Source organism: Agelaius phoeniceus, chromosome 7 (genome assembly GCF_051311805.1).
Source record: "Agelaius phoeniceus isolate bAgePho1 chromosome 7, bAgePho1.hap1, whole genome shotgun sequence".
NCBI lineage: Eukaryota > Metazoa > Chordata > Aves > Passeriformes > Icteridae > Agelaius > Agelaius phoeniceus.
In genome coordinates this window covers 46934346-46961056 of record NC_135271.1, presented here as the reverse complement: position 1 = coordinate 46961056, position 26711 = coordinate 46934346, and the positions used below count along the sequence as shown (strand labels likewise).

Here is a 26711-nt window from a genome sequence, read left to right as displayed (position 1 = left end):
AAGTGAAGTACATGTGGTCATCCTGTGAAGGACAGAATAGCAGAGTGAACATCCCTCTCTTCAGAAAGACAATTACCTCAGCTGGAAGTTTTATACCTGAAACAGCAATTATGGTGTTAAAACTACATCTAGAGGTAGGAATAATTATTGTCATGGATATCTTTGCATGTACCACATTTTGCTGTATGGCACACAGTTCAAAACGACAGTTGATGAATTTCTCATTTTATTCTATTAAATACATGTGAGTCACCAGAAAAAAACTCCAAGCCTCACAGAAAGTTAAGGGTTTAGATAGCATGTTCCAAAACCAAGCTTAGGCAGAAATATTCATGTTGGGATCTCACTTAGAAATATTCCTTCTCTTGCCAAACAATTCTTTTCGCGATGTCGCCACATTAAAATGGCTGTGCTATACCAAATATTAAAAAAAGACAAACAAAAACAACCAAAACAAAACCCCCACAATAGTTATAAAAATCAAAAAGGACAATAAATACTTTTTTAACACTTTCCTTTTTAAATTTCAGGTTCTGGATTTGGCCAGGAGTATCCTACCTGAAAGAGAGCTGGCAAATAGCAAACAAAATAAAAAAGGAGAAGTCAGTTCTATACAGAAGCAAAAATAAGACTCTTAAGGACTGAAGTATGAAATAATAATAATTTTTTCTGCTAATGCAAGTGTGTGCAAGGACACTTCATCAGCAAAATTGTAAGCTGAATATTGTCTGATTTTCATGTTTGGCTGGTAGTAAGTCAAATCCTTAGATCTAGAAAAGCATTTGTGATTATTTTTGATACTTTATTAGACCTCCATTATTCCAAGGTTGAAAAGGTATAAAAGGACAAAAGAAATAATGGCAAGATCTTTTCCTCAATTCTCAAGATGTATGAAGTCAAACTAGCTAATCACAATAGGGAAGTGCCGTTCAGATTGGGTACAAAAAATAAAATATTATAAACAGATTTTTAGGACTAAAAGAAAGAACACATCTTTGGCCCTTATCAATGTAATAACATTGGCTGAATTAGAGGGGATAAGTACAAGTTAAATGCTCAGAGAAAAAAACCAAACCAAACAAACAAAAAAACACCACCAAAAAGCAAAAACTGATCAAAAACTGACCTGTACTTTTCTGGCTTGTAAAAATTGTCTAAGTCCTTATTCAAATCTGGCCTTAATAATAGCATATAAATAACAGAATCATGGAAAGCAAGAATGAATGTAACATCTCCCAGTGACACAGTTCCACAGAAAACAAAGTTTTGAGATGTAAAGATGAATAATTAATTTTTAACATCCTGGATTGTAACCATGATGCAATGAGAATAAATTTACTATAGTTTAATCAGGATTAAGCAGTGACCAACAAATTGCAGGGCGAAGCTACAAAAGCCTTGCTCCAAGATTTTGGTATGGTGACCACTCACAGAGGTAAGCAAGGCTCTGGGCTCTTCAGGGACAGGATAAAAATGTTTATGAGATTATTTCCTGTGAATTTAATAATGCATCTAGACAATGTATTTCTAGCAGAAAGTTTTTCCTGGGTGTGATGTTCTGAGCAAAGAACATCACACCCAGGAAAAACATCACCCATGTTTCCTGGGTGATTCAGAGTGTAAAATTTTCTAATATGTCCTAAACTCCATATTTTATTGGCAAGACTTTGTAACTCCCTATAACACGGTCTCAAATTCCTTCCAATGACTTTTATTTCACTCTTAATTTACTCTGCATTTGTACATAATCTCAGGGGTTTACCTATGATTAATTCCTGCCAGGTACAGTGTATCTGAACACTTCCAATGTGTTGAAAGCATTGGTTTTTGAAGAACTATCCATTAATGACTTTCTGAACTGTGACAATGGATATTGACAGTGCTTGTCAGACTAAAGCACTATTGATTGTTTCACATCATGTGTATTGCAAAACCAATTTCTTTCAAGTACCTCTTCCTAACTGAAATACATTATTATGATGCCCATCTGTTTATTATAACACCCAAAATTACCGTATGTAATTCATTTGGATGGAAAGAGCAGAATGAAGAGCAGCAGTGGGAATGGATAAGAGATTTAAATATCTTTGCATTCCTACCTTCTCTTCCATTAGCCTTGATCTCCAGGAAAATATAACAGAACAATTAGTCTGGACCATCCATATTTTTTTAGTACTCTTCAAAGACATTAAAATCTTGTGAAGTTCTTAGAAAGAGATGAGTTGTAGTGTAATGATATATGTAACACCCATAAACAGAGTTAAAGTAATTATTTCCCAAGGAATACTAAAAATGACAGGCTTGACCATTCAAAACACAGAATACACTGACAAAAATCCTAGCTGGAACATTCTTAAAATATATATGAACAGATCCTTGAGCTTAGCTCTCATGTCTGTTGTCTTAAAATAATAATTTTATAAAGTCCTTTACAGACTCATAACCAGAGTCCTCAGCAACACCTTGCAGGTCTGAAACAATGCTGAGATGACAAAAGAGAGAGGTAGGAATAGGTCTCTATGACTATGGAGAAAAGAAAGTGCCAGTCTAACAGCAGTGCTACCACATATGTGTGAAAATATTAATTGGAAGGAATTAATTAGTTAATTAATTAATTTCAAGCAATGGGAATGCTTAATTGCTGAGTGTCTTATATTTCTGAAGAAGCATATCTTAATGTGCAGAGGTGTATGATTATGCTTACATTTTAATTTAATATATTGACTCATAACTTCAAGTTTTATTGGATACCACTGGAATTGAGAATTCAACATTTCATCAAAATTTTTTGCTTGCAGCAGATGTAAAACTACTGTTAGTCCTTTAAGGAAGGAGCAGCATGCATCATTGCCTGTAAAAATAGACAGGTTTTCAACCAGCACCAGAGTTTTGAAAGTGACAAACCCAAGTCCTTCTTCCTTCCTGTTCTTTGTGATGCTCTGAGATGGAGCAAATAAAATCTGCTCTCTAAGGTAAAGAATTCACCTCCCCTTCTTTATTGAGTGAAGGACTTTTGTCAGTCATCCTGTTTTATCCCTCGGTGAAATCCCTGGGCATGTCTCTGAATTATACACACTATAATGAATAATTTTTTTTTTTTTGGTAAAAGAGTAGAATGAGAGACAGGTACACAGTCAGCTTAAAAGCACTAGAAAAACAACTGATGGGGAAAAAATCAGGACTTAGGCATTGCCTCTGATCATTATTCTTATAAGCTTCAAAATTACAGATTATATACCTACAGAGCATAGACTCAAAAATGTGCAGCATCAGAATGGGTATCACCTTCCAGGAGAGGCTCAGAAGATTTTGCTTGATTTGACACCAAAGGACCCGAAGTGATTCAGGTTTATGGTGCAATAATAGATATTTGCCACAGCAAGTACATCTACATTTACAGATGTTTATGAAGTAAGCTCAGAAATAAACAATAGGAAAAAGAAAACAGTGATTATATAGCACAAATAATTTTTCTGTAATATGACAGCCTAACAACTTAAGTGCTCAGTAGTGTCATTACACTTTGTGAAATTTGCGTACATTAGCAGTAAAGATTCAATAAAATGGCTGTATAATTCATATTTTGCATCATGCACTTATGCTTATAAAATAAAAAAAAAATTCCCCCCTCTAATAATAAATGGAAATAAATTAATAGCATGTTAAACATCACTACACATTTACATTGTAAAATAAAAATGCCATTCCCCACACAGCTTTTCTTAGTGATATTTGCACCATAAATGTTTAGAAATGTAAGCAATATTTCTGAGTATATACTGGATTTATAAACACAGATCATACCTTCCTTTAATAAAATAAATAATGTTTTTTTAGAAAATGAAAATGTAATAGGCCAAATCTATCTGGATTTTAGTTGTGCATTTGATATGATGCCAAATAGGAAATGATTAGTTAAACTAGAGAAGATGTAGAGAACTAAAACAATAACTGTGAAGTGACTAAATAAGGTATTAAAATGAGCTTTGTTGAAAGATCTACTGAATTGCAGGGAAGTTACCAGTGGAAGTCCTGAAATATTCTTGGAACTGGTCTTTGAGTTTTCATTAAAGATTTCAGCAGGAAAAGTAGAAGCATTCAAAAAATTGCTTGTGACTCAAGACTGGAAGCATCATCAGCTGAGACAAGAATTTAGGATATCAGGCAAAAAACTTGGTCAATTTGAGACTGGAAACAGGGGTTACTGGATAAGAACTATGCACAGCATGGTTAGAGAAGGATTGGAATTATGGACTCATGGAGTCATGAAGGTGGGAGAAGACATCTAAGAACATCAAGTCCAACTCTTCCTCAGCACTTCCAGGCCCACCACTAACGCAGGCCCTCAAGTGCCATATCTACACATCTTTTCAACATTTCCAGGGATCATGACTCAACCACTACCCTGGGCAGCCTATTTCAGTACCCAACCAGCAAATCCAAAATATTTAATTTTAATTAATTAAAAAGTAATCCTCTCTCACGAATGTATAACCATGGACACATATGTGAGGTGGAAATTCCTGGCAGAAGAGGTGCAGGCAGCAGCAGTGAGAAGCACCAGGAGAAAGAGTCTGCTGAGATTTTGGAAGGAGCCAGGGAGCTTGGCATGTTTGGCCAGCTGGGAAAATGGCTGGGAAGAGCTGGGATTGTTCTCTATGAATTTGCTGGTGGGGGTGGGAAAAGGAGCAGCAGAGGAGAAGAGGACAGCAGGGAGGGAGAAGAGCTGTTTTAACTGAAGAACAATGTTGGCATGAGAATAGATGAGTATAAACTGGCCATAATATGAAGTTCTAAACCACCCTTTTAAAGACGTCGTGGTGGCAAATATAACTAAAAGAATTTAAGATGCAGCTTAATAAATTTATGTATGAGGACACAGAACACTACCTTGTGACAGGAGAGACTGGACTAGATCACTCAGGACTTGCCAAGCCCTTTCTTTCCACAATTTTTTTTGGTATTGTCACAATATTAGAAACACTGTTATACAAACTTAACTCGAATATAAAAACCACAATGCCAGAAATCAATGAATTCATTTTATTCGTACAGTATGACCAGTTTATGTTCATCTAATGTAAAACATGTGGGGCTTGGATGAAATCTGCTACAGTACACAAAGTCAGAGTACTTAGGAAGAAAGCAAAGTGTACTTGGGAAGGGGAAACTGGTCTGCCCAAGCTCATCTCAGCGATTAGGACTCTTGACAAAGCCTCTTTGCAAAAATATTCCCAGGAGAATACTCAGTGGATGGAACACATAGGAATTGGAGAGTGGGCCTCGCCCTTACCTAACTGGGTGAATCAGAGTTTGCAGCCACACAGCCTCATCCCACTCAAAAAATGCGACAGTTACTGAGAAAAAGAACTGCAATATTTGAGTTAATGACTTTTGAAGCTGACATATATCGTATAAAATATTATTTAAGAAGACTTCATAAAACAAAAAGGAATCCCATGCAATTGGAGGTTGAGGAAGACAGAGAAAGATACTGTAGACAATTTCCAGATTAAGTTGAACAAGTAATTTACAATAAATAATGCATTCAGGGGCTTATAGAATATGGAGTTCTGTTTGCTTTCTTCTCTTGTGAAATATATGCAAATAACTTTCAAGTCTTTAAATTTGCCTCCTGAGTTAATCTAAAAAAAAACCTTTTCAACCTTTTGCAAATATTATGAATAGTCATCACTTCCACTAAACTGCTCAGGCAAAAGGACAAGAAAATGATATGGTTCCATTTTCTACCAGGAGCACTGGACAGATTTACACCAAAAGAAAATCCTTTTGGGGGGCTCGGTGCTAGTAGCCATGTGACAATTTTACCTTAAAAACCTACATATAATTCTGCCTTATACATTTGGAAGCAAATTAATTATCTGTAGAGAACAAGGGAGTCTTGTATTTATATTCTTGTTAAGAATTGTACAAATGTTTCATATACTGAAATTTTGACATGTGCTTGGATACCGTGTTGAGCCTCTAATTCAGATCCAGTTTTTGGGACCCTTCCAGAAAGAATATCCTACCAAGGAATTTACTTTTTCTTGAAACTTTTATCAATTATGTTTCATTCTTCTAAATTTTAGAAGTAAACTAATTTAATATTTAATTATATTCCCATTGTACTCAGTCTTTGATTATACTCATAACCCTATATTTTTTGACCCACAATGAACTTCTAGTGTTTCTTATACAATAAAGGACAGAATTAATTCACAGTGCCTCAGTTATGAAACCAACATGCTAAAACTGTTTATTCCCAATGAGAAACAGTAGTGACATTCAGCTCTATATTTGCTGTTTCAAACCACAAGTTCCAGCACATTTTTCTCTTTTAAACAGCAAGTTTAGTACTTTCCAGTGACTGTAGATGTGGTAGTTTATGAAGGAGAAAGGCACACCCATTATCTTTAAAGTAATCAGAAAATATCTAGCCAGAGATCTGAAATCCATTTGCTGTACTCTGTCAACTATACCTTATCAAATTATCCCTACCTCAATTATATCATTAGAGTAAGAACAACAACAAAAGATCATCCATGAGCTCATTTGTAAAAGGAGCACATTGTCAGATTTCAGAACTCCTTTCACTTCTTATCTCAAGTGAAATTTCTGGTAAGAATCTCCAATAGATATGTTCACATGAATATAAACCTTAGATAGTCACTCTCATGCCATCAACTAAATTTTATTTTTAAACAGTAATTATTTCCATTTGCTGAAACACAACTGACCTTCAGATTTTTGAGCAGTTGCCACTCTTTGCTCAGATAGTGTCCATGTGAGGACAACTGGAAAAGCTTCCCTAAAGGTGATTTAGGATCTGAATGAAATAAACAAACCCAAAAAGAGGACCAAAAGCAGGCTACAGGTTTTTGTGAGGCTACAGCTTTTTTTTGGTGAGGCTACCTTACAGAGGCTGTGAGTGGAGAAGGTGCCTTGTGAGATGTGCTGTGGGTCATCCTCCTGTTGGACTGAGACAGGGGAATTACAGGAGGAAAAGGAAAGTCCAGAAAGGAGCTTTTGGGTTATTTAGCCATGTATTTTGTGGCTGGGTCCCCAAGTCTGCCTGGCCCTTGTGCAGGGGCTCAGAGAGGGACACCTCCAGAGATACTGCTGGGCATGTGGTGACATTTAGTCCTTTATCCAGTCTCCAGAACAGCTGCACTGGAACAAGCTGCTTGAGCAGGCAAATAGTTACTAATTATCAGGCTATTTTCCTGAAATAAAATCAGGCCAGCCATCACAACAACTCTGAGAGTTTTCAGTCAGCTACTTGTGGGGTTTTCATGGGTGCACTGACTCTCTGTTTGACCAGCCATGGTCAAAATTCAGACAAAATGTTAAAAAGAGCCAATAGAAGACTGTTTTAGCTTTAAAATTAATGTTCCAGCTGACAAACTGGGCAAGGGTTTAACCTACTTTAGAACATATTTAATAGCATAATTTAGCCTCAAAAAAGAAAAGCAAAATAACTAATGATGGACAAATTTAGGGGTCGAATCTAGTTCAGATAAACATTCAAAAGTTCAGATGTTTAACCAAACCTTATCTTGTCCATGAAAAGCCTCAAACTGAAGGGCCATATCAAATATAAGCAAAGCACAGGAGGTTGTGGAAACTTTTCCTCACAGAAGGAAAACTATTATCAGAAACCTGCACCTTATTGCAGCACTCACGTGTAAAGCAGTTAAGCATCAAAGCGAAAGCAAAACATTTCAGAAAACTGCTTCATGGTCACAGTAATATTTGGATGAAATCCAGTACAGAGAAAAGAAAATAATATTAAGGGGAAAGATAATACAAATGCAATTAGACTATCAACCAATAAAACTTGATAGCTGAAACCTTCCAAGCTTAGAGAGAATAAGGAAACTGGAGATCAGAGGACTCTGCCTTTTGAAGTCTTGCTGTCCAGATCCTGGGGACCATTATCCAGCTGAGTATTTTAAAGACATTATGAATATTCTGTCACAGAATTAGAAAGCTTTATTACTGTGAATGACCTGTAACTTGAGCAGGGACAGCTACAAATGAATTCCAAATAAACAATTGTTTGGAAAAGGTGAATTCTGCTAACTTAGCTTTCTGGGTTACAAGTCACCAGTTAAAAAACTTGCTTTCAAACAGCATTCTCCTTGTGGGTCATTGATTACAGAAGTACAATTCTAATGGATCCTCTTCATTCTCACACTCTCCAAATACAAACAATTTTTTAGAAACTCAGTTAGAAAAGATGAGACTGCTGCTCTGCCTTGCCTGGCACTGTTTCTCACTCAGCAGGTATTATCTGCTACAGTACCCCAAAAGAAACAAAATTCAGAAAAGAGATGCAGCAAACTACAGTGTTTCAGGATCCTTTCTTTCCTTTTCTCCATGTCACCATGTTTCAATCATCCACTTTTCCTAAGCCTCTCCCTCACTTCTTCTGCCTCCATCCCTACAACTACCTGTGAAAATAGAAAAAAATTGCTTCTCTCATATTTGAACCGCTATTTCAAACCACCAGGTGCCAAAACAAAAGATATTTTAAACCAGACATCAAATATCAGTTCAGAAATGACTGTGTGCCTTGCATTAAGAGCAAAGTTAAAACAATAAATCAAGTATTCCACTGCTTGTAATTGTGCCTTAATATCAGTTCTACCCTTGATCCATCATATTGTACTGTGTTATCATAAGATAACACAGTATAATAATCCAGGTGTTACAGTGTTTTCATTATTTATTCATTAATTTTTAGTGCTATCTTTTGATTTTCATTCAAACACATCAACTGAAATACTTTCAAAAGAAGAAAGGAAGGTAGGAGCATTATAGCACCCTAAAATAATCATCTTTAATTTTAAATAGAAGGGAAAGAGGTTATTACATGTGTTTTCACACATATATATATTTATAGATATATACAAAGATTATATATATGTATATACACAAAGATTATCCTTGCAGGAACTTCTGAACTTCTAAGAAGCCATAGAACTTAGTCTCATAGAACTGAGACTAAGAGTTTGGCTTAATTGAATGTATCTATGTCTTGGATATAACACAGTCAGTGATCTTGAGGTCACCACATGCACTGCATAATTTTTAGTCACCTTTCTGGTTCTTCTAGTATCATTTATCAAGGGAAATACCTGTGCTGCTCAGGAGCCAGTTGACTCCTGAGAAAAATAGAATAAAAAGGCCTTTTCTGAATAGGTCACAGCTATTCCGTCCTAGAAAGAGTGAGCATGAAGTGATGTGGAGCATGAGTTCCCACACCTTGAATAAATCTTTCCTTATAGAAACCCACCAAGACAAAGGCTGTCTTTCCCTGATTTATAAGTTTATGCCCCAAATTTTGTTAAATGGCAAATGATCCAATTTGCATCTGGCTGCCCTCCTGTTCTGCCCTGTCCACATCTGGCCACCTTCCCTTGGGCCCTGAGTCCTTGGACTGAAGAATAACCTTCCTCAGCAAAAGTGACTATAAAATGTACTGTCACTATGACATTGCAAAATATATTAACTGTAAAGCTTTCTCTAGTAGGGATTCATACCTGCTGCTTTTAAAATTATTTCTGTGTTCTGTACCAAGTGTCTTCATGAATTTCAGGATAAGTACATTAAAACCCTTTTTTTGTCTCCAAAGGGCTTTTTTTCAAATGTATTGGCACTGGGGTAATTTTAAATGTTTTAATTTTGTGTATTTTAGATGTGTTGTTTGCAAAGAGTTGTTCAGTTTTATAAAAAAGCTGAGTTTTACTTCTTTGTTTAAATTGAACACCTTAAAAATTAATTACAAAAACTGCTATCACATGTAGGCACATATTTTATGTGCTATGAAAAGCCTTAAGGCAAGTTTGCTCCTTAGTTTTCATAATGAATGCACTGGATGCAAGAGATTAAAGGACAGCAAAATCTACCTGTCCTGGTTGTTTACTTTAAATGTCTAAAAAAGTGGCAGTGGAAGAGATAAACACAATCCCTATGCTGTATCAGGTGAACCATTTCCACATGTGAGACTGCATTCTGCTTTCCAAGTCTGTGGGAAGACCTAAACTTGAATATCAATGCAAAAAACACTGACTGAAAGGGACAGAGATTCAGAAAAAGTTCTTTGAGACAGTAAGAAATAGAAAGGCAGCACCCTATTGTAGGAAAGACTACAAAATCTTGGCTGGCCTAGTTATCAGCCCAAGCAGGGGGTGGTACACCTGAGGCAGAACTGCTGAAAATGAGGAGCAGGCTAAATGTTGCCGCAAGAACACAATTGCACCACAAGTCCATTTAGGCTGAAAATTAGAGTGCTTTCAGCTTGAAAACTGAAGTTTTGGAACATTTTTCCAGCCTGAGCTGAGGGGCAAAAGCATTACTACTGAATTTCATTAATTATGAAAGGAATCAAATGAGGTAGTTGTTTTCAAGAGCTGGGGAATTGATTCAATGCTACAAAAAGTCTGTCTGAGGCAGATAATGCTGTGTTACACTTTTCAATAACAGCAACGCAAGTGAATTCCTCTTGGGTGAATCCTGGGCGCACTTAAGACAATGGCCAATGGAATTAATTAAATGGAGCCAAATATCCTCGGTGGTGAGGGGAGCTGCTCATATGTCATAGCTCTCTCTTCAGCATCAATATTTAAAGCCAGCTAGTTGGAACCTTTTACTTAATTGAGAAACAATACAGCATTTAACCCTTCAGTGATGTTCCACCCCTCGGCTTTCGGAGGCTGGATCTGTTTACCCGGCTCGTCAGCAGGCAGCTGGTGGAGCAAAGAGGAGACCCTACAAAACACATTCTTTTTAAATTCCATTAATATGCCCTGTCCAGGAGAGAGTACCATCAAGTTGTTGTTTAAATATTTGGGATTTGCTGTCGCAATTTAAATTAAATAGAACCTTCTAGCTAGAAGGTCCAAATATATAAGTGATTTCACCACTTAACAGGGAAAAAGGTGAGTCTGGAAAGTAGGTATTCCTGTCTAGAGCCTGACGTACAGTCTCTCTAACTGAGCTTAATTTAGACTTTTATAACCTAAAAACCTCCTTATTTCTGTCACATTCCTCCCAAAATACCATGAGGATTGCATCTAGATTAGTTAGAAATAATAGTGAAACCTCAGGATACAGTACAGTGTAAGAATCATTTTCTGGCTACACCCTTCCAATAGGGGCACTTATTTCAAGAAATATCATGAAAGGTTCAAAATTATGTTTAAAGGAGTGATGGACTGGACTGGCTTATCCTGAATAACAAAGTTCAGCAAGTCCTGCTCACTTGCTCTCATTCTGACCTCTCTCCAAAGACTGCGGTCTAAAATATTCCCTGTTGCAGCGAGAACGCCTCCATCTATTTAGGTGTTATCTGTTGTCAGCCTCTTATTCCTTCCCCGTGGAGGAAAAGTTATGGAGATGCAAAAACTGGAGATCTACTGACACATGGTGATGGAAGGTCGAGCAGAGGTAGCTGTCTGCATAGTGGGCTGTTTTCAACTATAAAAATGTGGCATTTTGTACAATCTACATCAAACCTTAGTTTTGCTACTCAGTGTAAGGGGAGATCTAGTGAGTGGTTATGGAACTAAGAGACCAAAGCAGTGGAAGACATGTTGGGTAGTTAGACTTGGAAGTGGCAGAGTCAGAGTAGATTCCTCATTGCAGGAATCTACCTCACTTCTAGTGCATGGAAAAAAAGCCCAACTGCTTGGCTCCTATAGTGCCTAAAATCTCATTATTTTTTTGTGATTGCTTTTTCTGAAGCAAGTGTGTGTCTGAAAAAAAAAAAAAACACTCTAATTTTTCCAAAATGTTGTTGTCTTAAGGGCTGTGTCAGTATCTGTGGTTCAGTAAGAAAAGACTTAAAGCAATCATGATACCCAGTCTCTACTTGCCTCCATATCAAATCCATCTAGAGTGCACATGCAGGAGTTTATTTTGTTAAGAAAAATATGTGGTGTCTCTCTCTTCTTTGGAACAAAGAAGAAATATGGATTTGTAACCTTTTCCTTTTCTTTCTTTAAAATTAAGTCCTTCAATAGTGTTTTGAACAAACCTGAAGAGATTTTAAGACAGACATTTTGTATTATAACATTCCCCTGGGTCGTATGTATGATCGTCTTTACTAAAGCTCCTTTCAGTCCCAGTTGAATAAATATGCATTTTGTTTCACTAATCTTGAAACAACAGGAATAAAGTTTACCCAGGTCTTTTATACCTCAGAGAACAAAACAAATACTACAAATCTTTAGAGAGAAAGGATATACAAAAGGGCTTGAGGTGAATGTTTCAAAGCAAATACTCTTTAAACGATGTGCAAATTATTTTAGCACTTGAACATGATTTATGAAAGGGGATTAGTCCACTGAAACAAGAACCGAGTTTAAACTGTTGGGTTTCAAAGTCAAGGATGAGAAGTGCTAGCTGGAAAAGGCAGAAGAAACTGGATAGTAATCTATAGCGAGGATTTCTGATTGATTTTCTTTAACTAACTCAATCCTACATTAGCTATCGCTGTCATTCATACTTAACTGTGGTGGGCAGCATAAAATACCTTCTTTTATGATATAATTCCCCATAAAAATGAAGTATGCAATGGTGATAATTAAGTAATAATGAGGTAATTAATAACTCAGTGACTAGCTCTCTATTTACTAGTATGCCCCATAAATGAGCACGAGAAGTGTGAAACAATTAAAGATTATCCAAGCTCAAACAGATAACTTTTCCAGGGAGTTGTGTGTCAGTGAGCAGACCAATGAGTCACAGGTCACATCTATAATAATACATTATATTATATTATAATATTCCCACATACTCTTCACATAATGGGTTAGAGCTACTCTTAAATACTATAAAAATGATCACTTTTATGTAATTGTAAAGATTAATAAGTGAGCTAACTTCTCATGGTTCTATAATGACCCTGCTGTTCTAGTAGGTAAAGGAAAATTTAATGATCCTGCTCAGATATGATTAATATCTAACTTTTTCCTGGCTAAAAATCTGGACTTGGTTCAATAAAAATGAATTAAGTGAACATGCATGGGTTTCCCTGCCAAATGTTTATATGGAAGTTGGATATGCCCAATTTAAAAATATGCTTTTTCAACCCAAATAGTAAACTCTGGAAGGATTTTGGAGAGTGAAGTAGAAATAAAACAAAGGATTAAGGAAACATTATATTATAATTGATGGAAACAGGATATTCAAATTCAGGAAAAAATGTAATTTTTTTAGGACTAGTCACAGCCAGTTGTGATTTTGAGTGCAACATAATCTTCTATTATCAGTAGAAGTGACACAATTTGTTTCTCAATTTGGCATGTTTTGTTTCCCACGTGCCAATATTATTACTTCTTTGTTGCTGAATCAGTATTTTCCTAAGCTTTAGGAAGAGAGCATACCTATACTTAATGTAGCAGAGAAACATAAGACTACAAATATGTAAAAAAATGTTTAGTCCCTGTAGTCCAGATGAGTGATTCCACTCTGCAAACCCAGCATGTAGCATTTTCTTTTCCTGCTTTTTTTTAGTGCCTGAAGCTAAGTGCATTCCTCTTGATGCAATAAAAATAAATGCCACAAACATACAAGATGCAGAGTGACAAAATTAACATTGCAGTAGGAAACTGCATATTTGCAGCTAGTTTTCATTTTGCTTTCTGTTTTAATTGTTGCCATTGGTAATGCTGCACTAATATACATTATTGCTTTATGTTTCTTGGCTTTATTAAAAGTAATAAAACTGACCTATACATAACGCTAACATTGTAATATAATAATAGTCCCTAAATAAGATCATTTGGCTTTGAACTTCACATTTAGCTGAAATAAATGGGCCAGGAAGGGGAAAGAATTCAGACCTCATCAGAAATAACAAAGAAATGGAGTGATTTCCAACTTCTGTGGCTCTAATTAGAATCATGAAGGTTGGAAAAGACCTCTAAGATCATCGAGTCCAACTGTCAGCCCAGTGCCACCATCATGTTCACCACCAAACCATGTCCTCAAAGGCCATATCCACACCTTTTTGGTGCCCTGTTAATGAACCCCCTTTTCAAATAGGTGACTCTGTGTGGATGAATGACTACATGAGCTTCCCCAGAATCCAGCCCTTGATAAGCTTGGCTGGGCCAGTGAAACCTCTCTCTACATCCCAAGATATGGTCTCCAAACCTTCCATCCCCTTCATGTGTTAGAGAAGAAAACAGAAAACTCCCGCAGGTTCCTCTCAGCACTGCCTGTAATTGCAGTGCCTTTTCCTAGAACATATAATGATGTTTTCAAGAAATTAATTTTTGGATTTTTTTTTTCCTCCTTCTGTTATTACACAGCCAAAACCATGTAAATCCATGTGTTCGTGCCCTGGTGCCTATCCTTTCCCTCCTCAGAGAAACACCAGCCTCAAACAGGAGGTCTTTGCCACAGAAATTCTCAGTCCTGTGCAGGGACAAACCTTAAACCCTCAGACAAGTCCTTGGAGGAAGATTTAGCCAGGGAAGGACCAAGTGGAGCATGTGAAGCCAGGAAATTTTCAAGCTCCACCAAATTCCCCATTTCTTCCACCATGTCCATGAAATGACCAAAGGGGGTTTCTGCTGCTGTTATTTCCCCTCACACTCATTGTACAGACGTGGTTATCTAACAAACTGCCTTCAGAAAGGATTCCAGATGCTTTAGTAATTAACGAGGGATAAATACACACCATGCTCAAGTTTCAAAATTCAGTCTTCTGGAGAAAAGTGAATGAAACAAGAAAAGCAATTTTGGGCAATTTTAAATCACACAGTCCATGGTTCAATTCTAAGGACTATAAACTCCTGAATTTAACTGTCTTTTAAGAAACTAAAACAGACTTCAATGCCCAGATGACTTTGTAGCAAACACCTATGAAGGCAAATTGAAATTAAGATCCAGAAGTTTTGGGGTTTTTTTCCCTTGATTTAAAAGATGCTAGGAGGTATATTCCCAGACACTGCCACAAGGCCATTCCCTAGGGAAGCATGCAAAGGCTGTGGCATCCCAAGGGTAAAGCATCACCCTTTTGGACTTAAAGACCTATCACTCCCTGTTGAGAGTCCAAGAGGAATTTAGGTAAGGAAAGTATCATTATTTGAGTTGGCTGGTGGCCAGGGTGCTGGGGCTAAAACCCTGATCCTTACGGAGAGCGGAAAGGAATCCCCAGCCTGCTGTTTAATATGCATGACATGTTGGCTTTGCTGTCAACTTTTCCTTCCACCCCCTGCCTTTGTCCACTTTTTTCCACCTGTTGCAACTTGTCCTTTTTGGGGCTGAGAGCTGGAATTGTCTTACTTTGGTATCACGTTGTGTCTGGCACAGTGACGCCAGGGGTCTCTGACTGCTCTTAGTGAGACACTGAGATGACCATGAATAGCAGCAACGCTGCCACAACTCACCAACATGTTCCTTTCCACACATATATATTTTTTAAAATTCTTAAGGCTGGAGTTGTGGCACCTCCAGCTAGAATTCAAACATGGAGGAGATTTTCCAGGCTGCATGAGTAACCACTGGCTTTCCAGTAAAGTGTTCTTGAAGATAAGGAAAAAATATGCGAGTAGAAACAATAAAAATAATGCAATTCAATCTTATCAATTCAGGCAGTTCCAGCTTTTATGTGGCAAACAAGGAGATCAAATTGCATTTATCTAATATCACAGATTTTTTTTTAAATGTCTAAAATATTTCATTATTTTGCTTTGGCAACCTAAAGCTGAGGAACAGATTACTGTTCCCACTACATAAGGAAATAACTGACAACAATTAGTATTTATTCTTGTTGCTTTTGTAATAAAAATAGAATTCCATCACTTTCAAGGAAACCTAAAATATTAATAAGAATGTGATGAACTGAGTAAATGTGACGCCATAAGGAAATGATGGAGAACAGGTTGGAAATATAGTGCTTTGGGAATGGATTGCATTATCAAGCTTGTGATTGTGCATTTTGACAAGAGCAACCCTCAGATTGATACGGTAGCCAAAGGGCACTCTTCCTACTGCAGAGCTGTTTGTTTCCATCCTGGAGAGGGGGAGCAGGAGGGGAATTGATCCCCTCCGACAATCAATAGCAACTCCAGCCCAGGCTCTTCCACAAGAGGTCACTCCTGGGGGACAGAATTCCCAGACGATGGCCAAAAATAGCCCAGAGGATGCGAACCACAGGATGGGTGCATGGGCAGGAAAAGAAGGGCAGAGCTTAGCTGAGAGCATCCGCTTGGTTTCAGTGCCCAAAACGCAAGAGCTGTCCTGACACACAGTAAGGTCCCTTGGGGTTGGGAGAAGAGAACAATTCCTGGGAACCTTGTGGTGCACAGACCCTTTCCCTACATCCCAGATTCTTTCCCTACTTCCCATACACCACAACAGCATCTTTACTTGCAGTGTAACCCAGGTGCCTGGTTCCCTGGGATTTAAAATTAACATAGCAGACCACCTACCAGTGAACCCCATTAAAATTGCTACTAACTGGGAGGACTTTTTGATTACCTTACAAAAAAAAAAAAAACCAACAAAAAACCCCAAAACACCCCTATGGTCTGAATGATAACTAAATTACTTGGAAATTATGAAGTTTGACATTAATTTTTAAATGATCTGTTTAGAACAACACTTTGCACTGAAAGAAGTAGTGCTGCAAGGCAATTTTCTTGCAAAAAATGCACCCTTCTTCTAATGAAGGAGGTTTCTGGGGTGAAAACTGTGCTATTTCTGACCAGCATCAGCTGCAGAAATTATATCAGTGAAATAGCTGACATCATAAAATAAAAAGTCATCTCTTTCCATGTATTTGAGAACAAGATCACAGTTTTACATATTTTGGTAACACTCCCCAAGGCCATTCTTGGTTTCTTCATAGCTCAAGAAAACTTCAATTAGAACATGAGTTGAAACCAAACTGGATGAGAAGCCACTGAAAATCTGCATGACCAAGAGAACAGCCACTCTCTGAACTTTGGAAATTGAGCCTGGCAGTTTGAGCCCAATTTTCAATGAAAGCAGTGTCTACAGCTCAAAAAGCATAACAGAGAATTACCATTTGTCCTTGTAGTGCAAGCAGAAGCAATTAGGATTAGACATAAAAACCAAATTCCAGCTACTAAATCTCCAGGGACAGTCTCCCCAGTCTTAAATTAAAGAGTAAATTACTGAAATGCTTTGGTACCTGTCCTTTATATACTTGTACTGCTGAAAATAAAAATAATAAAAAAAAGCAATGATGCAGCAGTATCAAGGATATTTTTGCAACACCTACAATGTAGATAAGGTAAATACAAATGAATCTGAGCTGTCTGAATATTTCATTAAAGGTTATCAAAGTGGGAGGGGGTGGGCTGCTATCAGTTGCTCATCTTTGTTAAACTGGAGGAGTTCTAAGGCATCATTAAAAAATCTCCTTTGTTTGGATTTGGCACTGGCAATAGTCAATAACGTAAAAGCACTATAAAATTATAAAATCGTTAAACTTTGCAAGAACTTTATAAATACACTTGCAGATATTGCACATATCTTTGTGCTCTGCAGTCAAACTGGACAATGAAACGACCACCTGTTAACTGCTAACAATGTGTCATTACCAGTTCTCATGCCTTTTTAAAGCAATTTTGGCTCTAGCTGCCGATAATTCTGGCTACGATACTTGTGTGAACATTAAGGGCACAGAAAGCCAAAGGCAGAAAACTGACAATACAGTTTGTGCTCAGACTACTAATAAGTAAGTGAATAATATGATTTTTCTAATTCCACATAATTGCTTGATCTCAAGGGGCCAAAAAAAAAAAAGTTCTGAATACATATTTTAGAAGCAATCCAATCTACGGTATTTAAATGCAAGCTTCGATTCAGTGAGATTTCACAGCAGATATTTTCACATTTTTTTAATAGTTTAAATAGCCTTTAACAAAACGGAGGTTATTCAGGATTCTCTAAGGTTTGAAAAGAAACATAGACTAAGTCTCTGTCACTGCTCATAGTCACTTTTTCTGTTTTGTCTGACAAATTATCATTTAAAGATATGTGAGAAGTCTAAATAAATAAATAAAAATTCCCTGAGTGCTGAGACAGTTTATGGGCATTTTGCTATTAGCTACAATAAGAGCAGAATCAGACCCTCAGAACTCACTGTGTTCTCAGTCTTATTTTTCTTCCTCTGAGAAATGCAACGTAACACCCACTGCAAAGATATTGGGTCAATCACAAGCCACGTTCAGGCTACTTTATATTTTATAACACAAAGAAAAAAAAAACCAAAACCACAAAACCCTTAAAAAATAAAAAAAAAAGAAACATCTTCAAGATAATAAGCAAACAAACCCCAAAATCCTGTGGTCTGCAAAAAGAGACTATTTAATGAGTCTCTATTTGTGTGTACGCGCACGCATGTGTGCATATATTTATGATTGTGTGGATAATTATCATTAAAAATAGCTATGTTGGGTCTTTTTAATGCAGCCCTTTTCTTAACATCTCAGGCTTTGATCCTGCACTGAAATGCGTGCAGGCAAATTCCTACAGAGCCCTTTGGTACCTAAAGGCACCTCGAACCAGCCTGCCAGTCTGGGGCTGTCACCGCGAGCAGGATGTGAACCTCCCGCCAAACAAAGGAGGAAAACAAAATTCAGGGGAGAGGCTGAAGTTAAAAAAATGTTGAGAGTGGGATTCAGGGTCAGCAGCAGCTCCTGCTGCCCACGATCTCATGAGCATCTCGGCACAAACTGGGAGAGTCTTTTCAGAGGAGTAAAGCACAGCCCTGTTGGTTTTAGATCACTTTCTTTTCTAATCACACTGACAAACAATCAACGCCAAACCCTGGAATTTATCTTCTATAAAATTATAGATACATCACTGATTGTTGGCTGCAAAGGATATGTCAATTCCTTCAGCAATTCAGTGTATAAATACACAACAGACAAAATTACTCTGGCAATTTGAGGTATTTTACCAAAATGGAAACAAAGCAACTGCAACAGACCATTAATGTAGGGCTCATGTTGCTTATTTTAAAAAATAAATGGCTTAAATAAATGTCTTTGCTCCTAAACAAATTTATTTTGCTTAGGAGAGAGTGTCACCCTTTAAAAGTGTGGAGCTAGTAACTGTCTTTACTTAAATGCAAGTTATGTATATCAGTGCAGAACATATTCAGCTTTAAAATTCTCAGTGATCTTCCTTACATTCTGTATGTAATAAAAATTATCTTGTCCTGTAATGGCATAGTTATTTAAAAAGGAAAGGAAAAAAAAAAAGGAAAGAAAAATGAGGAAAGAAAAAAGCCTTACTTAAAGATTTTCTGTGTTCAGGCTTTGGCTCTTTGGATTCAGTGTCTAAGTTATTCAGTAATTCGATGCTGGAGGATCTTCTGAGTTTGAACTCCAAATTTCTCGATGTAATTCTCTGTTCTTTTGGCTGGGAAAAGAATATATATAAATGTATATACATATGTGTATGCTTTTAATAAAATTATTATTTGTAGGAATGCAGCAAGAGATTCCAGAATGCCAGTACAGAAGCTAACAGACACACACAGAGCAAGTGTGCAGGGAGTATATAATTTAAGGAAAGTGTAATGCAAAATTTGTCATATGGCAAAGCTTTTATGGCCCTGACAGACTGATCCTAATTTCTGAGATAAATTCCCATTTAAGTGAGGAAAACAAAAGGCCTGCTTCTTTAGGCTTTAGGGACCAAAATTATTTCCACATTGCAGGCTACTTTCAAATGCTGGCAAAGAGGAAGAGTGTTTAAATTGCTTTTCTGTTTTAGATAGTTACAGTAAATATTCTTGCAAACACAATTACTTCAAACATCATCGCAAATTTGGGGTTGAATTCTGCTGGTTAAAGCTTAAGAAGTAGTCGGGGGGCTTTTTCCTTATTCTAATTTACTGGCAGACAAAGTGAAAATGAGCAGGGGAAAAAAAAGCAAAAAAACCAAAAAGAACGAAAAAAAGGCGACGCTGTTTCGGCTGAAGCCACGTCTCCTCCCATGGCATTTGGTCAGGTGAGACTCAGCCATCCCAAGAGGCTGGAAAGCTGCCAGGCTCTTCACACTCGTTCAGAGTTTTCAGGAGTGACATGGCTGGCAGGGATGGAGTGGCCAGGAGTGGTGCGTGGGGACATCCTGTCCTGCGCACTCGGACCTTGGCCACCCCCAGCCAACCAGGGGCCACTCGTGCCCCACCAGCTGCTGCTGCTGTGGCTCTCTCTGCATGCTCAGGGCTGCTGGTGCCACAATATTACTTCAGCTACACTAAAAAAAACCCCATATATATATATATATATGTATAATCAGGTTTATTAGATGTTTAGTTGAATAATATGCCAAAAAAGATTTTTTTTCCCCCAAGTCTCCGTGGAAAACTCCACCCCAAAATCTTTAGTTGGATATCAATATCCTCACACACCCAATGAAATGCACAATATGAAGACATACATCATCAGATCAAACTTTCCTTGGCTGATTATAGCCTCAGGGTAATAGAATGTTTGTAGCTCTTTAAGGAAACAGTAGCTGTGTTCAAATTAACCCTTTCAAAGAGGCTGCAGATTCCACTGCACTGAAAACCTCTGAAAAATGCAAGAAATGGGGATATTTTTCTCTCAACAGATTCTGCAGTGAACAAGGAAAGTCAGTGCCCTCAAAAAAAGAAAAAAGAAAAAAAAAAGAAAATGTTCTTGGATCAGGCAGGGATAGGAGGAAGATGTTTGGAATTTGTACTGAGAGTGGCAAAAAAGAAAGAAAAAGCTACAGCTGAAGCTGGTTTGGTAATTAAAAACTGTTTTAATAAAATGCAACCCTGCTTACTTCTAGTAGAAAACCCCCAGCCTTCCTGGGAGAATACCAGCAATCAGTTACAAAGGAATATTATTTGCTAGCGTTATTCTTGTGAATAAGTAATACAAAAATTCATAAAAGGCTCAAATGTATTAATAGTTCTATTGAAGATTATATACTGTAGGCTGCATAAACAGAAAATGCAAAAATTCATTAGTTATTAAGTGCTTGTGTGCTTTTACAACCCTCAGCAAGCCAGCGTCCTTGTTATTTCAGAGAAATAAATGTAGCGTTCCGTTTCGAGGCAAGAATCAAATGACATTTTTGTGCAACAACCTTGTTTATCTGACATTTTTTTGTAGATTTGCATACATATTTTTATATCCTTCAGAGAAAGGAACGTCTAGCTAGCTGCTGACTGCCTAAAACCTGTAGAGATGCCTGAGCAAATGAAGTTGAAATTGCTACATCTTAATTAATAAAGGTAACAGCCAAAACAAATACATACCAATCTGTCAATTGCATTTTTGATAGCGTGGAACCAATCCAATATGAGAAAGTCGATATCCGACTGGAAGAGGAACTCATTTCCTGACACTGTGGTGATCTGGGGAGGGCATGGGCACACACAGGTGAGTAAAGCACACACCAGGCAGAAGATTTGCCTCTATTTTCCCTCCCGTTCCCCCCAAATGCTTGTTCTTTTTACTGAGATTTGTCTGCTGGAGTGCCGAGTTACCGAGGAGTTCTGAACCTCTGTCTGAAAACTGTTTTGAATATGTCAAAACAAACGAGATATTGTCTCAGCAATGCAACCACAGAACACAAATAGTACAGAAATAATGGGTATGTGACAAAAGTTATGAAAAGCCAGGAAACTCGGTGTAACGAGACACAGTTCAAGGGAAATCAAAACACCCTGAAAAGAACTGAATGCATCAGGAAAATTATTTCCTGCCATTTGCAGTTTCCATTTCTATTTTACTAATATTGGTTTTTGTGTCTGGTACCTCCATTCTTGAATTTGCACATTTATTATTTACCTATGATTCCCCACTTCCAAACATTTTGGTAAAATTGATAATGTCACTCTTTCACATTAAAAAAAGAAGTTATCATCAAAGATGGCTGCAGCAGAGTAATTAGGAGCCCATTTATCAGGAAAAAAAAAATCCCCAGTTTGTCTGAATAGAAGTCAATTTACATTTTTGACCCACTCACTGGGAATATTTATCAAAAGAATATTCAATCCCCTGATAATGCTGTTTCACTGCCTAACCTAATATTTGGTGGAAATATGTATGTATATGCTGTTGGTCTGAACTTCTGTAAACCACTGGGATAATAATGATACATAATTTTTTATTTTACACACACACACACACACATATATATATATATTTTTTTTTTTTTTTAATATATATATATATATTTCACCAGAGGAAATCTCCAGGTATTTCACACAACAGGTTGAAGCAACCATTTCACAGATGGCAAAACTGAGGCCCAGAGCTGTGCAGTGCTTTGTCCCAGGATTATTCTACAAATTCCTGATGCCCGTGGCCACGGAGCATCATCTGGGCACAACATCTTTGTTTGCAGACAAGTAAACCAAGGGCTACATCACCAGCACATTTTGGAAGGGGCAGGAGCTCATTCTGCCCATGCTCCAAGATAGCTCAGCTCCTGCCAGCTCTGGAACCAAAGTTTTATTCTTATTTTGGTGCTGCTAAAAGCTGCTGGTGCAAAATTTGGTGGTATCCACGTGTGGAAATGGAACATTTGGGTCTTGGTGTATAGGGGATGCAGGTTTAGTCTGAATGCTGGAATGTTCACTGGAACATGGATTATTTAGCACCAAATTGGGATTTCCTTCTGACCAACTCTGGGAAAAGGCAAAGTTGTTATGACCTGGCACAGTTTGTTTATGTAAATACATTGACCTGAAGTGCTGCTGTTTCCCTGCATCTCCCCCCTGTCAAGAGTTTTTACTGAAGCTAAAAAGAAACACCAGATCCTCACCAGCCTGGGTACTCCCAGCATCTCCCTTAAAACTGAAATAATACCAGGAAAAAGAAAACCCAAACCAAAAAACAACAGCCTAATGTCACATTAATTGTCCTATAACCCTCCCTTTATTGAGGAAATGCCTGTAAGGAAGGTTTCCAAAGTCATCAGCATTAAGGAAAATCCCGTCAGCGCAGCTCCAGCGGAGACATCCTGTGGGAGTGCTGCTGAGAATGTGGGAACGCTCCCCTGGTGTGGGCTCGGGGCTGCAGGGCTGCAGATGTTCACCCCATCCCCTCTGCACCCATCAGGGGCCAACTCCAGCAGCCACCCCACTGCTCCCCAAGTGCCAGGGAGAGTTATTTATTGGGGAAATCTCAATTCCCTCATTAGTCCGGGGCCATAACGTTAATCATCACTTGCACACTCACCCCTCCCTTCACCAAAAGGAAATAAAAAGTCCAAATGCAGCTTAAGGTGAGCAGCAGAAAAGAGCTGACCTCCATTTGGGTTCAAAATGTATGATATGATATCACAATTTATTAATGTATACATGCAGATATGAATTAGACTAAACACAGGCAACAATTCAATCTAATGCCTCCCTCCCAGTATAAACAAATCATTATTAAAATTATAAAATGGAATAACATTTTCAAAGTAAGAGCAACATATGTAATTAGATTTACTGTATTTTGAAGGCTTAAAAAGGACACAACATAGTTCAGCCTTCCGTTCAGTAAATTCAGGCTTTATTAAAATACAAGTATTCAGCACTGCATAAATATTTGCACTGTATGATATGCAAAAGAGATACTCCATTGCTAACAAGACCAAAGCAAAATACATGTTGAAAGTTTCTTTGTCTTGAATGTGTTATTTTGATAATCATATATTATCAGTGTTTTATGAGCAAATCTGTAAAAACAGATCATAGAATGGAGGGAAGAGAATTCATTTAAAATATACTTTCTGTAAGATATAGTTCAAGTCCTTTTCTTTCTTTCCTCAGACTAATCTTCAGAGTAACAAGACAGTTTCAAGAAGACTGCTACTGCTCTCTACAGTTTAAATGCATCCACTCCTTAATTACAGTCAGTAATTGACTTTGTTCTGCTCCATTCCAGTCATTCACAGGCAAGCAGTTCCAAAGGCTTTGGCTGGTAAATCCCATTTAATGTGCAGGTTTTCTATCCCACTTTTATATATTACCTCCTTAGGATTTCTGATAAATTACTCTTGGAAAGGATTGCTAAACCATATTTGCACTTTGAACAATCAAATTTTCAACACCCTTGGGAAAAGACATCAGTAAAGAATGCTGGTTTTGACTAAACCTTGTGATTGAACAATTTATGATCACAGCCCTAAATGATGTATAACTAACAACAAGCAGAAATTGTTCAATATTAAGGCCTGTTAACACACCATCCCTGTGTCAGGCACTGCTGAAATAAACAGAGGGACCGGGGAAACAAATGAAAGACAAATCTGGGGGGGGGGAAAAAAAAGAAAATTAAGCGTTCTATCCAGAGCTGCCAGACTCCATTGTGCCAGGTACTTCACTTATTTAAAAGCTCCCAAAATCCCTCTCTCTGTGCCATCATTTTTTCAAAGGCTACAGTCTAGAATTAGCACTACCTTACCAGGCAGAATGCTGCTGCTGCTGTCAGCAATAAACACCCACGAGGATTGACAACTGGCATTAACCCTCTGGTTTGCCATGCCCTTCAGGATGGGGATAGGAGACCCAGGGTGCCTGAATTCCTTCTTTCTCTCTACAGCACCAAGGGAAAAAAATGACTTCAAAGCCTGAATCAACTCGCATGGCAGTTTTGCAGTGAGCTGTAGCACAGCCCTGCTGCTAAGCATTGATCCTCAGAAAATATCGGCTCACCACAGGTAAATGTGTGCTAAATTCAATGCACTGCTGGGCTGCCAACACTGTGTGGGAAGTGGGGAGGGAGGCAGGTGTGAAACACTTCCTGATATTCTATTTGTGGCTTATTAAGGGTTTCTCTTGTCACCTTATAGAGCTGCAAATGGAGGGTTGAGCTTCTTTTTGCGTGTGTCACCATAATGATGCACCAAGGTGGTGTTCAACAAGATCCTATGTTATTAAACAGAAATGTACCCTTTTAGCTCCACAAAATACAGGACCCTGTGTCTAATTAATGCCATTACCATTTTATAATATACAGATATACCTCGGAGGCTACCCAGGATCAACGGATTTTAAAAATTTTACAAATTTTGTATTTTTCCTGTGCTAAGTTGTCCTCTGGGATATACGGCTGTGCCAGGACTTCCAAACCCTTACAGATCACCCCTCAGAGCTTGTCTCACAGACTTTCCTTTCACAGTATATCCATGCCAATGGAAAATAGGAGGTAAAAGAGCCATGGAAGAAGATCAGGCTCTTCTGTCCATGGTTTTCCTGCAAAGTTTGGTCTGGGGACCATGGCACCACTGTGAAAAGCATCTCATTCCTGGTATCCCTCTAGTTCTTTACCAGTATACACTTAAACAGATGTTCTTGCATTTATTTTAGCTTCAGAACAAGGATGGAGGCAATTTCAGCAATCCTACTGATAGACACTCTGTGGAGATATGGGAAAGGGTGATAAAGTCACACAGCTAAACAAAAATCCAAACCCATCTTATTGATTCACCCACTTCAAAGTGTACTTATGCATCTCTGGTGGCCACAACTATTATTTGCAGTGATGAACTATTTTTAGACAATGCCAAGAACAAACCTTAATACAGGAAGTGAAGAATTCTGTGGGGAAGGAGAAACGCAGCAAGAAAATTTAGTGTGTACTGCACAACAAGGAAAAATAAGAGAGTGAGCAGCCAAGGAAGCGTATGGTTCATGTATAGCTCAAGTATGAACACCAAAAATCCATGTCACAGTTCTTAATTCAGCCAAATACTGAAACAAGCCAATGCTCAACACCCCCTGAAACTGGGACATCCAGAAAAATTGCTGGACTATTGAGGTGAGGCTTCATATAACCGACTCCAACGGTTCAGTGTTGGATTATTGGATGCTTTTGGACCGTGGAAACTTCAGCAGTTGCTAATCCAGTGCAAGATTCAGTGCAGAAAACAGAAATTTTTATGCCACCTGGGACTCACACAGCTTGTGGTGAACACTAAGTGATTTAAACTTGGATTGACAGATACCTCTGCGTGCAGAAATTCAATAAAATGTGTTCCTCTTGTTGCACTGTGCATTGGGATTGCTGCCCTTGATATGTGTAGGAAAAAAAGGAAATGTGAGTTGCTGGAGCATTTCTAGTTCCAAAGTTAACACTCTTCCCTCTTCCCACTGCTCCCCTTCATCTCACCTTGCTCACTCACAAAGTGGTGGGTTTTTTTCTGATCATGCTAATCAACCTGATTCCCTATAATGAAGAGAAATCTGGCATTTTTCTTTCTGTTTTCCTAACAGATTTTTCAGGATGGGGTCTATCCATGCAATGCAGGACACCTCATTTACCATCTGCATGGCAGCCACCAGGGCTGGGCCAGAGAGGTTGTGAAAAGAGTCAAAAAGAATGGAAAAAAATAAAAGAAAAAAAAAAAAAGGATATTGGGAATTTTCTGTCTCTAAATATTCATTAAAAAAAAAAAAAAACACATTACAATATAATAAAACTTGAGAATAAATATATAAAACCTGGACACTCCTGTGTCCACATCCCCGGTAAAAGTAGAATTAATTAAAGATGGGAGACACTATGCTCCTTAGTTGTTTAATTAACTGGATTTCAATTAAACTGGGACAGAGCCATGCAAGTTTCTAAAAACACGTCAAAAGTCTAACTGCATTTCTGGAAGTTGATCCTAAATTCTTTCTCACAGATAATCCAGTCTCTTGGCCATGTTTATGCTGAATGAGTAAGCAGCCGAGA

General features: G+C 37.8%; 1 protein-coding gene across 1 annotated transcript in view; it reads right to left on the bottom strand.

Annotated features, from left to right (window-relative positions):
- The window catches only part of ARHGAP15 (Rho GTPase activating protein 15), a 320887-nt gene that overhangs the window by 136098 nt on the left and 158078 nt on the right, over positions 1 to 26711 (bottom strand). Inside the window, exons 7-8 of the mRNA XM_054636450.2 lie at positions 21293 to 21391; positions 19290 to 19416 (exon numbers count right to left, since the gene is read on the bottom strand). Of these exons, the coding sequence (XP_054492425.1) occupies positions 19290 to 19416; positions 21293 to 21391 (226 nt within the window). The remainder of the gene's footprint in view (positions 1 to 19289; positions 19417 to 21292; positions 21392 to 26711) is intronic.